The 17,333-nt window shown below is 37.6% G+C and overlaps 1 protein-coding gene across 3 annotated transcripts in view; it reads left to right on the top strand.

Annotated features, from left to right (window-relative positions):
• LOC128228022 (glutamate receptor 2-like) overlaps window positions 1-17,333 on the top strand; it is a 96,423-nt gene that overhangs the window by 42,766 nt on the left and 36,324 nt on the right. For all 3 annotated transcript variants that reach the window (XM_052939047.1, XM_052939046.1, XM_052939044.1), the window contains exons 4-7: window positions 4,534-4,712; window positions 8,474-8,527; window positions 9,481-9,717; window positions 10,400-10,525. In XM_052939047.1, coding sequence (XP_052795007.1) covers window positions 4,534-4,712; window positions 8,474-8,527; window positions 9,481-9,717; window positions 10,400-10,525 — 596 coding nt within the window. The remainder of the gene's footprint in view (window positions 1-4,533; window positions 4,713-8,473; window positions 8,528-9,480; window positions 9,718-10,399; window positions 10,526-17,333) is intronic.

Genomic DNA, 17,333 nt, shown 5'->3' with positions numbered 1-17,333 from the left:
TTGAAATGAGGAAAACATCAGACGGTCATAATTGAGAATCATATGAACGTGTCGGCGTATTTATTGCTATTTCCTGTTTCTGATTACAAAGTTACGATTCAAGGGAGGAAAAATATTTCCCATTGATATGATTCCCTGTGGAACCAAAATTATTAATTAAATCACATCATTTTCACGAAGCGTAAGAACATGTGTCCAACAGTCTCTGTAATAGCACGAATGCCGTGACGATTCTTAAACTCCAGGCAACGATGTAAATAAATGAGGTATACCACAACATTTTATATGATGAATTAAACGTTCTTAAAATAAACAAGGAGATTCGTTTCGTTGCTACTGTTTCCCGGATTTTAGCAACTCTCAATGTGACAATTCATTTAGGACTTGGCCAAAACTCCGAATGTTTTCTTAAAATGTCAGATCATTCTTTCGACTTCCTGTTTCAATATTATGTTTGCCGCGTGTTTAACTTATTCACTGTGACACTGTCGGCTGCATAACCTTGCGATCATATTCGATTGAATATCAGGCTTACTCTCAGTAAAAACAACAACTTAAACATGTGTTTGTTTGTTTGGATAATGCCCCAATTACTTTTGGAATACTTAATCATGTCATGAAACATAATCTAGCCTGAGGACATGCCGCCGAATACGCCCTTAGTGATGTCACGCACAATCGCTTACTTAAAGGTGCACTCTTACTCCCAAATAACTTTTACCACCAGTAACTACTGTTTTAATATTCCAAAAAGGATGAAAACATGTCCAAAACAATGGTTCTTATAAAGGATACCGAGTTTCATTTGAAAGAAATTTGCATAAAACATAGTATTTCTACCTTATAGCAGATCACAGTAAATATTTTAGCATTCACCCATCATTTAATATTTTTGCGTTTTCAGTTATTAAAACACGCTTACAACCTTATTTTCAGTAATTGATATTTTCCATTAATGCATTATTTAGCTATAAGTTTAAGATTTAACACTCAAAAAATATATTTGTTTGGCTTATACATGTGTATGATAGTATTTTGAATGAGAGTGTCACTTTAAAACTGCATAAGAGAAGGACAATTTCGAGGTTACGGTGGCCGCTTACGAACAACCATTAGAAGAAGAATTCGAAGGTCACATGAGCAAATCATCTGGACAATTCCCCTGAAAAGGACTAAACAATTCCAATTGTAAGCGCTATATAAACTCATTTTCTTCGTTTATATCCCGTCGATTATTCTCCTGTGATGGGTTGCGTGCAAACAAATCGAGATCTTAGACAGACTACTATCACAGGGATACATCGCTTTATTGGATCACGGGTGTTCCGTATTCAATAAGGACTAGGCAATTTTATATGAACATTCAATGATAATTCCAGATAAAATGGCATGGAATTGAATTACCATAGCTGTTTATTTAAGGGATCAATAAGATTTTTGACGACGCAGTGTACTCCAAAAGATTGTCTGCTAAAACTCAATTTCCGGGAAGACTTTAAGACTTATGAGATGGACCTTTCCTCTAGGCCAATTTGTTTAAAAAAAGTCAGTCAAGTGGAAAGCCTCAACTAGTTCAGGAACTAAATATGTTGGATATTTGTCAATTATTGCGTTTATGCTTATATGTTTAGGACTAAACTCCTACAATGTCGCATGAGTCGAATACACCAAACATGAACATGAAATCGGCAGGCGCAAAGACGTTGAAGTTTTGAGACAACTTTTCCTATTAATGGATGCGATTGCCACTTCTGCAAGAGTGCTGACACGTGAATAAGCACAAAACAGAACATCAATATCCACTTAGTCTGGATTATGGGGCCAAATGATTCGCTTATTAAATTAAGAGAGATGGAACAATTCCTCACAGACAGAATATTTTTCGGAGAAATTTCATTTTTCCCATCATTGAATCCGCTGAGTGTTGTGAAAAATTAATGTTCTAAAGATCATGCTGCGAACAATAATGTTTACTTAACCTTTTTGAATGATTAATAAATATTGCTTACAACGAATTGCACTCAGACCGAAAAGTACAACTAATTTCAAGGTGTTTGTCATGATTTTTACGATTGTCGCGAAGTTGGCAGTGAGTTGTTCCATTTGTAATGAGCTTGTCCTTCCTTTAATGAAGTTCGTTCAACAGGACATCGAATATATTTCGGCTATTGAGGAGCGTCCACTTTGACGGACCAAAACACCAAATTTAAAAAAGGTCTGCATTCATACATCTTTATGTATGTTTGAGAGATTTTAAGTTCCAAAAACATTTCCGTTCAAACGCTACAAGTGCTACAAGAATAGAAATTAAAATAAATTTATTTGACACCACAACAAAACTTAACGCGTTATGACCTTGCATGTTTGTGTCCAGGAAGTGAATATAATACCCAAGTATATCTTCCCAATTCTAAGTAACCGAGAGCCACATCTTCTGAATAGTCTGGAAAATCTTTGCACAAAAACACATTGATATGGTCAGTGACGTTTCCAAATTACGCTAACGGAGTTTGAAGAACACAAATAAAAAGTTTTACGCGTGTTCTCGAAGACTTGCATTCAAAAGCCGATTTTCCTCTTAACGGAACCAAATCTGAAAAAAATATGTTGAGTAAAAGCATTAGAATATATGCAAAGGAATTGGGGAAATCAAGGAGAGATAACAATGTCGTAGATAGTAGATTATAGTTCCTTTACGTAATTTCGGTATATTACTTTGAGCAATATTATTCAAGCAATCGAACGACAAGGGCAGACAACATATCAAGAAAGTGTCAGATTTAAATGTATGTTCTGTGAGCAAATTAACAATTACATCTATCAAATGAGATTAAATGAGAAAAGGGTTAATGCGCCGTACACTTGTTTAACGATTCATGTAATAATAATAATAATAATAATAATAATAATAATAATAATAATAATAATAATGATAATAATAATGATAATAATAATAATAATAATAATAATAATAATAATAATAATAATAATAATTATCTATGAAGTTTACAAGCAGTGTATGTACATTTCCATTTTCTAGCGTTATTTCTTGATAGTCAAATATAGATACTCAGCTTGCTTATACTTGTAGTGTGTGCCTATAACCATGCATTTTGATATAGTTGAATGTAAAGACATGTTGTTAATGACTAACTTTAGAATAATTGTTAAAAATTACTACCAGATTCATGCATGATTTCTTATTTTTTCTTCACTTTACAGGCGTGGGTTCGGACCCCACAGTAACCAAAATACTTTTTTATGCTATAACCGTAATTTTTTCTGCAATTTCGATATCATAGAGTAAAATAATGATATAATACGTGTTTTCAGATGGATTACCGGGAAAACTAATTTTGGTTCCAAACACATGAGCGAGTCACTTTAAAGCAGGGCTCCAAGAATGATTTTTCCTAACACCGGACCGTTTTGTATGGATAACATTAGTAGAATGGAAGTTTGATTGAATTTGATTTGCAATGAGCCTTTCAAATATGTGGGCTGCGTTGCAGGAAACTATGTTAAAAGCGTAAAGGTCATTCAAACACGCCTTCCTTCGGTGACAACACATCGCGTGCTCACATTATAAATACAGTGAAAGTCATTTGTAATGTTTCATTCAAAAGTGAAATGTGTTGGCCTAGATCAGACAGACATTAAATCGGCTTCCAAATGATCAAACACAAATAGTACCAGGTTATAACCAATTGGATTAACTCATAAGAACAGTGATAATGTTTCATCAAACTTTCTAATATATAGGAGTTGTTTTTTATATGAAATGACACTTTTACTTGATTTTGATATTAGAAGGTCTGAAATGCTGAGAGATTGTTCCTTTATGGAAGTTCGGCTTCCCGCCTCGGAGCGGTCAGTTCTCAACCTCACTCATGTCCCAAGATTATGAAACAAGTATTTAAGAAACAAAATACACTATGTTATTCCCCAGTTATTTTGTCACAACCATTTGTCATTTGGTGCTTCAGCATCACCGTTTACAAATTTCTAAACTAGATTAGTTTACAATCCTGTTTTACTGGCCGATCCCAGGGGGTAGTCCCTACATTTATTCATAGTGTTATGCCTATGTATATGACATATGTTGCTGTGTCTCGTTGTCCTCTAAAGAAGGTTATGTTTATTTGTCATGGATACTGGGTTTGTCCATGTTCTATCAATCGTATTGTAAGCTACCACTAACACTATCATAAGCTCGAAAAAGTAATACACCTAACCCAAACTATTTTTATTTCGATTTAGATCTCTAATGAAACTGCCAATTTATTGTTGAATAATTTAAGTATTATTAATAACGCTTAACTACGAACCAAGACTAACTCCGGCGCCTATGGATAAGACTCTCAGTACATTTTGACGGTTATATCTATGTATAACATTAACGAAAATGATTAAGTCGAATATTATTTCCGTTTTGTTTAAAATGGTATAGGAACACATGCACATTATTGATGGTCGAACACATGCACATTATTGATGGTCGAACACATGCACATTATTGATGATTGTTTTCAGGAATTTCCATTGTCGAGAAACTATTGACAAATCATGAATTGATGATCAAGTCTTGGCGATTAGAAGCTCATACGTCTGAAAAGGAAGTGAGGGACCATCTGGTACACATGCGCAGAGTCTTCATGAAACGTTCTATTGTCTTCTGCAGAAAAGAGAACATTCACATTCTTCTTGAAACGGTCAGTGTCGGTTATTGTTGGAAAAATTTGAAATTTGTGCAGATTATTGTTGTCGCATAAGGGATAGCTTTCATATGCAATTGATACGTTTGTGTTCGTATTGTAGTTGTCTAGAATGACAATCGCGTTATTCAAATCAATTACATGTTTGATTCATGTCCTATATTAAAAGCGTGAAGATAAAGGCGCCATTTAGAGGGGTAGGACAAACTATGATTTAATATGCATTGCCAGACAGTATCGATGGATAAATGTAATAAGGGAAGCCTGCACCTCATACAGAGATAACATTAATCATTGCCTTATGTCGCCATTATATTACAGACTGCATATGCCATGCTGTAATGTATTTTCAACCCTGAAAACAATGGCTTGTGCAAACACGCTAATGATTTAGGAACGCAATTTAACAATGCAAATACTGTAATTCTTCGCTTTCAAACTGTCAGAAAATCATTAAACATGCAGATTGTTGAACAGGTTATTACACAAATCGATACATAAGATTTTTGATTGATAGTATCAGCTCAATTATTAACATGACGTGCAATAAACAATGCGTTTGACAATTTATGAGACAGAACTAAAACATTTCTTTGTTGTGAATAAAACATATCGGACATATAACGTCAGCTATGTTTAACTCGGTAATGCGGCACCGACGCTTCGCACGAATACCGACTATTCCATCCACACCGTTTAATAACACATGAACTATATTTATAATACCTCTGCCGAAAAAGGAATGAGGCAGTTTAGAAGAAAAGGTGTCATCCTCCAGTCCGAGAGGTTGTGGGTACGATGCTCTTTAAACGAATATTTTTCTCACCAACAGGACACCAGAACTGTTTTACCCAGGAAACAGACCCGAATATAGATATCAACATCAGCAAGTGCGAGGTTTTGGTCACGTATATAAGGCTTACATGTTCCTATTTCATTTTGCTTCTATTGATGAATGTTCGGACAAGTGTGAGGTCGTGGTCACGTATATAAGGTCAACATGTTCCTATTTTAGTTTGCTTCTATTGATAAATGTTCGGACAAGTGTGAGGTCGTGGTCACGTTTATAAGGCCAACAGGTTTCTATTTCATTTTGCTTCTATTGATAAATGTTCGGACAAGTGTGAGGTCGTGGTCACGTTTATAAGGTCAACATGTTCCGATTTCATTTTGCTCCTGTTGATAAATGTTCGGACAAGTGTGAGGTCGTGGTCACGTATATAAGGCTTATATGTTCCTATTCCTTTTTGCTTCTATTGATAAATGTTCGGACAAGTGTGAGGTCGTGGTCACGAATATAAGGCTTACATGTTCCTATTCCTTTTTGCTTCTATTGATAAATGTTCGGACAAGTGTGAGGTCGTGGTCACGTATATAAGGTCAACATGTTTCTATTTCATTTTGCTTCTATTGATGAATGTTCGGACAAGTGTGAGGTCGTGGTCACGTATATAAGGTCAACATGTTTCTATTTCATTTTGCTTCTATTGATGAATGTTCGGACAAGTGTGAGGTCGTGGTCACGTATATAAGGCTTACATGTTCCTATTCCTTTTTGCTTCTATTGATAAATGTTCGGACAAGTGTGAGGTCGTGGTCACGTATATAAGGTCAACATGTTTCTATTTCATTTTGCTTCTATTGATGAATGTTCGGACAAGTGTGAGGTCGTGGTCACGTATATAAGGTCAACATGTTTCTATTTCATTTTGCTTCTATTGATGAATGTTCGGACAAGTGTGAGGTCGTGGTCACGTATATAAGGCTTACATGTTCCTATTCCTTTTTGCTTCTATTGATAAATGTTCGGACAAGTGTGAGGTCGTGGTCACGTATATAAGGTCAACATGTTTCTATTTCATTTTGCTTCTATTGATGAATGTTCGGACAAGTGTGAGGTCACGTAGATAAGGCTTTGTAAGACCTTATTTTTCCAAGATCATATTCTTCCCACCTGAGAAAAATAGGATCCTATTCTTCACAGTTGGGAAAAATAAGATCTCATTTGTCACACATTTCGAACATATATGTCACAGCTCCTGGGAAATTTGTGATTGAAGCCAGATTTTTATGTACCATGAAATCACATTCCTCACAGGAAAAAATTGCATCATTTTTTTAGCAAAAAAAAGTAAATTTTACAACTGAGTCACATTTGTCACAGATTGCTATTTCCTGTATTGCAGATATATTTGCGTATACATTCTAGTCATAAAGAATCGTTGATTATGTTGTTGTCGTTTCTGTTGTTGTTGTTGCAGTTAGTTGGCTGCAGTTGTAGGCGCTGTGGCGGTTGATGTAGGGATAGTTGTTTTATTTATTTTTTATGTTGTTGCTGTACGGGTATTAGTGGTATAAGTAGTATTGGTTCTTGTAATAGTTGGTGTATGCCTAGTAAAGGTAGATGGCATTGTGTTTGCTGTGTTAGCTGTGTTGGCATAGACAGATATACGGGGAAAAGTATTTCCAACGCTTTTAACGGCTAAATTTCGGGAAGGCAGTGAATACCGCAGTGCTAGAAGAGCTTTGGTTTAAAGATAGTATTGTTCCGAGCTTTCCTGATATGGTCGAGCATTTACAATAGTGTAATAATTCACCCTCGGGGACAAAATCCGACCAAGATAAATATAGAGAAAGTTTTAGTTTTAAGAATTGATGGTGGTGTTGTTGTTGTTTTTGTTGTTGTAAGAATATTTTTTAATTTTTTTTGTATAAGGCGTAGTTTTAAGAATATGTGTTGTTGTTGTTGTTGTTGTTGTTGTTGTTGTTTGTTTCAATGGCGTAGAAGTGGTTATTGTAGGTGTTCGGCGTTGCGGGACATATTATTTAAACTTCTTCTTAATATTATTATTATTACTTTTATCATGCTACTATTATTATTATTATTATTATTATTATTATTATTATTATTATTATTATTATTATTAATCTATTTTTATTACTTTTTATTTATTTTTATTATTACATTTTTAATATGAAATTTATCAAACAGCAATGTCATCGACAAAATCTGTGAAGAATATGATTCTCTTGCCTACCACCATTTTGGTCAATCATATATGTCACAGTTTGAAACTGTGAAGAATAGGATGCTATTTTTCCCAGACCTGTGAAGAATATGATCTGGGAATAATAAGGTCCTACAAGGTTTACATGTTCCTATTTCATTTTGATTCTATTGAGGATACGACAAGTGTGAGGTCGTGGTCACGTATATAAGGCTTACATGTTCATATTTCATTTTGATTCTATTGAGGATACGACAAGTGTGAGGTCGTGGTCACGTATATAAGGCTTACATGTTCATATTTCATTTTGATTCTATTGAGGATACGACAAGTGTGAGGTCGTGGTCACGTATATAAGGCTTACATGTTCATATTTCATTTTGATTCTATTGAGGATACGACAAGTGTGAGGTCGTGGTCACGTATATAAGGCTTACATGTTCATATTTCATTTTGATTCTATTGAATGTTCGGACAAGTGTGAGGTCGTGGTCACGAAAACCGGTTAAAAGCCCCAGTTGACTATTGGTTGACTAATCAAGCAAAAGCAGTTACCCATAAGTTATTGATAACGCAATTCTAATTTTTATGTAATATGTGTTTGATGTTTTGTTACTTTGTGTGACGTGCTATGACGTGACGTGTTGGGTTTTCATCCTTGTGGCTTTAAACAAGCGCGTAGCTTAAGTGTTTGTTTTCTCCGACGTCAAATCCACTATAGCGACGCTAATCAAATCCTTAACATTTCAGGCTCGATCTTTGGCGATGCTGTCAACACCTTACGAATGGCTCTTCTACGATCCTGTACGTGTCCTTGGGGTCTTTGTGTATTATAATAATGCGGTTAGAGTCTTTAGGACCTGTTTAAATAAAAAATAAATCACCAACACAATAATTCAACCAGTGTATGATTTTCAAAAACAAATATATGAAAAGATATTTGCAGACATACATCTTCGATATTATTTGAATTATTTATATCAAAGCGTACTCTTTCTCAGATGGCATCACCATGTTCGTTGAATGACTTTATTCCTTAGTGTATGAATACAAACTATATTGCCACACAATGTACGGGTTGTATTAACACCGAGATAAAAAAATAACCGAATCAAACTTCAATTTATTTTGTAAATAAATCAAGCAAATGTTTTCATTAGATTCCAGACACCACTTTGGTTTGCAGCGGATTGCATTAGATAGTTTGTATGCAAACACTGATTTCAGTTTAAAACGCGATGAAGTGGTTGAGGAAGGCCATATAAGGAATCTCTTGAATCGGGAAGCATTGAAAGAGAGAGTCGTAAATTTATTCTGTTTCATTAATAGAGCACTGCATTTCAGTTGAAATTTACAAAGCAATGTAAATTGCAATTAAATTGCAAAGTTTCGACCGAAGCATTTAATTTTCTGTGAAAAATAGCAATGAAATATTTCTTTATTAGTATCGCTGGTATTTTTTAGCCATAATTCGGAAAAAACTTTTGTAGTAGACTGGATAGGAATAATGGTAGTCGTACAGTTTGATTACTTGTGTGTTGAAGATAGGATTGCAAAACTAATTAATAACAGATATGTTAACCACAAAAAGGTCACAAACCCATCCGATAAACGAGCAATATCATACTTCTAATAAATCTGGGTAGTGTAGAACATAACAGTAAGCCAGATAAAGATTTCTTGTTTGTTTTTTCTTAAACAGGTATTTTAATTCAAATGATTAGTTAAAATTCAAGTAAATAGTCTTTTGTTGCTAGGGAGACCAGTTGGTCGACATATTCGAGCTCTATCCGGACATCCATGTCAACTTCACAGTATTCAGCCTCATACCATTCAACTCGAGCGTCCAGAGGACTTGGCTCGATAAAGGAGGGTTCAACATGACGCTTGCACAAGACACTCTGGCTATACTAAGAGACGCTGTTGCGTTAATACCTTTTGATAACGCAACAACTGAAACAGTCAGGAATGCTATTCTTGAACGGGTTTCTGGCGTGAGTATACCTTACTTATCAAAATATGTTACTATAGATATGACGTCACCATTGCGTCATATGTACCTCCGTTGTGTGGAAAATTCTCAATAAAAAAAATAATGTTTTTATGACTGATAGACATGTTTTCACATGCTCAATACACTGTAAATCAAAAATATCATTATTCCTGAAACTTTTATACCTTGAGTATCTATTATTGCTTGATTTATCATTTAGAATAGAGATTTAAGCATAAACTGCTGCCCTATAGTTGAAAGGTCATTTTGGAAGAACTGTCATGGCGGAATGTGCAATTTTTAGAGTTTGTTTTTCAAGTGGAGAGATTTTTCTAAGGAATAACTTGACCCCCCCCCCCCTTTTTATTGGCTTAAAAGGTAATTTAAAGCTTGTACTTTAAGAATACATATGTTTATCATAGTCTGCATTCGCTCGAAATGCCTTTAAATGTTGTCTAAAAATAATCATTTCACATTGAATCATAGAGGAAATGACAATGGTGGTGTGTAACCTATACGTGCATGTACAATATTTAACGATTGGAACGTTTACTCTAATTATAACTTCGTTTATAAACTACGTTCATATTGAATTGATTTTCAACTCGTATTGAAGAAAAAGTAAACTTAAAGTGTCAATTAGTTTAGTATTATATATTTTAATTTTCCTGATTTGAATACAGGTTCAGCTGCCGGGCAACTCGGGTTTTCTCCAATTTGACCACCAAGGAAAACGATCCAATTTTAGCATCATTCTCACAGAACTGTCTGGGTACTCAGCCAACAACTCGGGAATGACAGCTTACCAGGTAAACAACTGAAATTTTACTTAAATAAATTTACGACAACCAGGAAGCCAATAATGAACTCACAAACTTAACACGAACAATCTATCAATAGTGTTAGAGTTAACACTGGGATTAAAGACAATCTCACTGTTGTAGTTCGACATTTTCACTGTAAAAAATACTATTGTACCCATGGAATGGGTATTTATAATTTAGCTTTATCATTTGCCAGTCCAGCAACTGACTCGTTGTAAGCGCAATAATTAATGTCCAAGTGGCATACCTTACGAGGGGAAATAGACACATACATGTTTATATATTTCCGTTTCAGACAAGTTCTATGTAACTGTATTAAGCAATTTCCGCTTGGATGGCAGAAATTCTCTATAGTCTATCAATATTGCAAACGCTTATGAATAGCTTGTAATTAACAGCGACGGACAACTCGGGACCTCATTACATTGCAACCCTAATGAGACATCATGTATCGCTCATCAAGAAGGAAATGTGTTGTTAATTCCAGTGTTTAAAGACTGTTTCACCATGTCTGAACAAAACAGTTAATAAGTGCACCAATATTTGCAAATGTAGTGGTGCTTTTGCATCAAAGGTATTAAATAACTAAAATGAGATTTTATGATCAGATATAATTGCTGGGTTGACAGCATGGGTACACATTAGTGACTCATGCAGCAGGAATAAAAATAACTAGATCAATACATATTTGTTTCAACAAACATTACGTTTGCGTCATATGAGAGAGTGGTCACCATACTGAAGAACTTTATACCTATTTGAAATGAATACTTACTAATTTTTGATAAAATACAAGTAGCTCATGCAATGCAGTGACACTAGAAACAACGGTCGAGTGCAATTACAATTAAGATTTCCAAGTTTACAAACGAAATTTTCATCAGGTTTTCATTTGTAATACAATGTTAGTCAAATCAAAGAATTACTTTTGCTTTCACCGTATACTGGGTGAGTACCTAAATATGGAACACCTGTTATAAAAGTGTTGTTTTTTTCAATCACGATAGCTTTTTTAAGATTTTAATCAATATAGACGCTTGCCTTAGGTACAAGTTCCAAAGAACATGATTCTCTGGTAAGTATTTCAAATACTGCTAACATTCAAAGTTCTTTATGTTCAAATGTCAATACATGGCATGCGGGGGAATGACTTCATGCTTACCACAATCACAGCATACTGGTACAGTCTGTATTTGTTTTACTTAAATCGTCAAATATTACTGACAAAAAGGACAAAAACCAAGCTGGAAATAACATAAATTATTAATTTACCACAACAATACAAGTAGCAATAATTTTGAAAGAATACATAAAAATAAATAACGAATTAATACTGTTCTATATTTAGGTACTCCGAGGACAAAAATGGCTGTCCTTGACTGTACGGTTAATAACATACTGTTCATACAGATTGGTAGTATTTTAAAAAAATGCCATTTGTATCAACCAATTGGTCTTGAATCCTAGTATGCTGATTGAAAATTTTATAGTCGTGGTGAAGTCTAACTAAAAATATTTCAAAAATATTACCGATAATGTTCCGATTTAGATACTCACCAAGTATGATTTTTTTGTTTAAAAAATATTATTCATGTTCCCTAGTATACCATATGTACAATTCTGATCCCCTGTTATGCCATTGACAGGTATTTCATGTCCCCTGTTACAACTCGTATCCCCTGTTATGCCATTGGCAGGTATTTCATGTCCCCTGTAACAACTCGTATCCCCTGTTATACCATCGACAGGTATTGCATGTCCCCTGTTACAACTCGTATCCCCTGTTACGCCATCGACAGGTATTTCATGTCCCCTGTTACAACTCGTATCCCCTGTTATGCCATAGACAGGTATTTCATGTCCCCTGTTAAACTCGTATCCCCTGCTATGCCATAGACAGGTATATCATGTCCCCCGTTCAACTCGTATCCCCTGTTATGCCATTGACAGGTATTTCATGTCCCCTGTTACAACTCGAATCCCCTGTTATGCCATAGACAGGTATTTGATGACCCCCGTTCAACTCGTATCCCCAGTTATGCCATTGACAGGTATTTCATGTCCCCTGTTACAACTCGAATCCCCTGTTATGCCATTGACAGGTATTTCATGTCCCCTATTACAACTCGTATCTCCTGTTATGCCATTGACATGTATATCATGTTCCCCGTTACAACTCGTATCCCCTGTTATGCCATTGACAGGTATTTCATGTCCCCTGTTACAACTCGTATCCCCTGTTATGCCATTGACAGGTATTTCATGCCCCCTGTTACAACTCGTATCCCCTGTTATGCCATTGACAGGTATTTCATGTCCCCTGTTACAACTCGTATCCCCTGTTATGCCATTGACAGGTATTTCATGTCCCCCGTTACAACTCGTATCCCCTGTTATGCCATTGACAGGTATTTCATGTCTCCTATTACAACTCGTATCCCCTGTTATGCCATTGACGTGTATATCATGTTCCCCGTTACAACTCGTATCCCCTGTTATGCCATTGACAGGTATTTCATGTCCCCTGTTACAACTCGTATCCCCTGTTATGCCATTGACATGTATATCATGTCCCCTTTTACAACTCGTATCCCCTGTTATGCTATTGACGTGTATATCATGTTCCCCGTTAAAACTCGTATCCTCTGTTATGCCATTGACAGGTATTTCATGTCCCCTGTTACAACTCGTATCCCCTGTTATGCCATTGACGTGTATATCATGCTCCCCGTTACAACTCGTATCCCCTGTTATGCCATTGACAGGTATTTCATGTCCCCTGTTACAACTCGTATCCCCTGTTATGCCATTGACAGGTATTTCATGTCCCCTGTTACAACTCGTATCCCCTGTTATGCCATTGACAGGTATTTCATGTCCCCTGTTACAACTCGTATCCCCTGTTATGCCATAGACAGGTATATCATGCCCCCTGTTATAACTCGTATCCCCTGTTATGCCATAGACAGGTATTTCATGCCCCCTATTACAACTCGTATCCCCTGTTATGCCATAGACAGGTATATCATGTCCTCCGTTCAACTCGTATCCCCTGTTATGCCATTGACAGGTATTTCATGCCCCCTGTTATATCTCGTATCCCGTGTTATGCCATAGACAGGTATTTCATGTCCCCTGTTACAACTCGTATCCCCTGTTATGCCATAGACAGGTATTTCATGTTCCCCTGTAACAACTCGTATCCCCTGTTATGCCATTGACAGGTATTTCATGTCCCCTGTTACAACTCGTATCCCCTGTTATGCCATAGACAGGTATTGCATGCCCCCTGTTATAACTCGTATCCCCTGTTATGCCATAGACAGGTATATCATGTTCCCAGTTACAACCCGTATCCCCTGTTATGCCATTGACAGGTATTTCATGTCCTCCGTTCAACTCGTATCCCCTGTTATGCCATAGACAGGTATTTCATGCCCCCTGTTATAATTCGTATTCCCTATTATGCCATTGACAGGTATTTCATGTCCCCTGTTACAACTCGTATCCCCTGTTATGCCATTGACAGGTATTTCATGTCCCCCGTTCAACTCGTATCCCCTGTTATGCTATAGACAGGTATATCATGTTCCCCGTTACAACTCGTATCCCCTGTTATGCCATTGACAGGTATTTCATGTCCCCTATTACAACTCGTATCCCCTGTTATGCCATTGACAGGTATTTCATGTCCCCTGTTACAACTCGTATCCCCTGACATGTATATCATGTTCCCCGTTACAACTCGTATCCCCTATAATGCCATAGACACGTATTTCATGTCCCCGTTACAACTCGTATCCCCTGTTATGCCATTGACAGGTATTTCATGCCCCCTGTTACAACTCGTATCCCCTGTTATGCCATAGACAGGTATTTCATGCCCCCTATTACAACTCGTATCCCCTGTTATGCCATTGACAGGTATTTCATGTCCCCTGTTACAACTCGTATCCCCTGTTATGCCATAGACAGGTATTTCATGCCCCCTGTTACGACTCGTATCCCCTGTTATGCCATTGACAGTTATTTCATGCCCCCTGTTACGACTCGTATCCCCTGTTATGCCATTGACAGGTATTTCATGTCGCCTGTTACGACTCGTATCCCCTGTTATGCCATTGACAGATATTTCATGCCCCCTGTTACGACTCGTATCCCCTGTTATGCCATTGACAGGTATTTCATGCCCCCTGTTACAACTCGTATCCCCTGTTATGCCATTGACAGGTATTTCATGTCCCCCGTTCAACTTGTATCCCCTGTTATGCCATTGACAGGTATTTCATGTCCCCTGTTACAACTCGTATCCCCTGTTATGCCATAGACAGGTATTTCATGCCCCCTGTTGTAACTCGTATCCCCTGTTATGCCATATACAGGTATTTCATGTTCCCCGTTACAACTCGTATCCCCTGTTATGCCATTGACAGGTATTTCATGTCCTCCGTTCAACTCTTATCCCCTGTTATGCCATAGACAGGTATTTCATGCCCCCTGTTATAACTCGTATTCCCTGTTATGCCATTGACAGGTATATCATGTCCCCTTTTACAACTCGTATCCCCTGTTATGCCATTGACGTCTATATCATGTTCCCTGTTAAAACTCGTATCCTCTGTTATGCCATTGACAGGTATTTCATGTCCCCTGTTACAACTCGTATCCCCTGTTATGCCATTGACGTGTATATCATGTCCTCCGTTCAACTCGTATCCCCTGTTATGCCATTGACAGGTATTTCATGACCCCTGTTATATCTCGTATCCCGTGTTATGCCATAGACAGGTATTTCATGTCCCCTGTTACAACTCGTATCCCCTGTTATGCCATAGACAGGTATTTCATGTTCCCTGTTCAACTCGTATCCCCTGTTATGCCATTGACAGGTATTTCATGTCCCCTGTTACAACTCGTATCCCCTGTTATGCCATAGACAGGTATTGCATGCCCCCTGTTATAACTCGTATCCCCTGTTATGCCATAGACAGGTATATCATGTTCCCCGTTAATACTCGTATCCACTGTTATGCCATTGACAGGTATTTCATGTCCTCCGTTCAACTCGTATCCCCTGTTATGCCATAGACAGGTATTTCATGCCCCCTGTTATAACTCGTATTCCCTGTTATGCCATTGACAGGTATTTCATGTCCCCTGTTACAACTCGTATCCCCTGTTATGCCATTGACAGGTATTTCATGTCCCCCGTTCAACTCGTATCCACTGTTATGCTATAGACAGGTATATCATGTTCCCCGTTACAACTCGTATCCCCTGTTATGCCATTGACAGGTATTTCATGTCCCCTATTACAACTCGTATCCCCTGTTATGCCATTGACATATATTTCATTTCCCCTGTTACAACTCGTATCCCCTGACATGTATATCATGTTCCCCGTTACAACTCGTATCCCCTATAATGCCATAGACACGTATTTCATGTCCCCGTTACAACTCGTATCCCCTGTTATGCCATTGACAGGTAGTTCATGCCCCCTGTTACAACTCGTATCCCCTGTTATGCCACAGACAGGTATTTCATGCCCCCTATTACAACTCGTATCCCCTGTTATGCCATTGACAGGTATTTCATGCCCCCTGTTACAACTCGTATCCCCTGTTATGCCATTGACAGGTATTTCATGTCCCCTGTTACAACTCGTATCCCCTGTTATGCCATTGACAGGTATTTCATGTCCCCTGTTACAACTCGTATCCCCTGTTATGCCATTGACGTGTATTTCATGTCCCCTGTTACAACTCGTATTCCCTGTTATGCCATTGACAGGTATTTCATGCCCCCTGTTACAACTCGTATCCCCTGTTATGCCATTGACAGGTATTTCATGTCCCCTGTTACAACTCGTATCCCCTGTTATGCCATAGACAGGTATTTCATGCCCCCTCTTACGACTCGTATCCCCTGTTATGCCATTGACAGGTATTTCATGTCGCCTGTTACGACTGGTATCCCCTGTTATGCCATTGACAGATATTTCATGCCCCCTGTTACGACTCGTATCCCCTGTTATGCCATTGACAGGTATTTCATGCCCCCTGTTACAACTCGTATCCCCTGTTATGTCATAGACAGGTATTTCATGTCCCCCGTTACAACTCGTATCCCCTGTTATGCCATTGACAGGTATATCATGTCCCCCGTTTCAACTCGTATCCCCTGTTATGCCATTGACAGGTATTTCATGTCCCCTGTTACAACTCGTATCCCCTGTTATGCCATTGACAGGTATTTCATGTCCCCTATTACAACTCGTATCCCCTGTTATGCCATAGACAGGTATTTCATGTCCCCTGTTACAACTCGTATCCCCTGTTATGCCATAGACAGGTATTGCATGCCCCCTGTTATAACTCGTATCCCCTGTTATGCCATAGACAGGTATATCATGTTCCCCGTTACAACTCGTATCCCCTGTTATGCCATTGACAGGTATTTCATGTCCTCCGTTCAACTCGTATCCCCTGTTATGCCATAGACAGGTATTTCATGCCCCCTGTTATAACTCGTATTCCCTGTTATGCCATTGACAGGTATTTCATGTCCCCTGTTACAACTCGTATCCCCTGTTATGCCATTGACAGGTATTTCATGTCCCCCGTTCAACTCGTATCCCCTGTTATGCTATAGACAGGTATATCATGTTCCCCGTTACAACTCGTATCCCCTGTTATGCCATGGACAGGTATTTCATGTCCCCTATTACAACTCGTATCCCCTTTTATGCCATTGACAGGTATTTCATGTCCCCTGTTACAACTCGTATCCC

Source organism: Mya arenaria, chromosome 3 (genome assembly GCF_026914265.1).
Source record: "Mya arenaria isolate MELC-2E11 chromosome 3, ASM2691426v1".
Taxonomy (NCBI): domain Eukaryota; kingdom Metazoa; phylum Mollusca; class Bivalvia; order Myida; family Myidae; genus Mya; species Mya arenaria.
The sequence above is the reverse complement of the archived record's forward strand: the minus strand, read 5'-3'. Positions and strand labels throughout refer to the sequence as shown.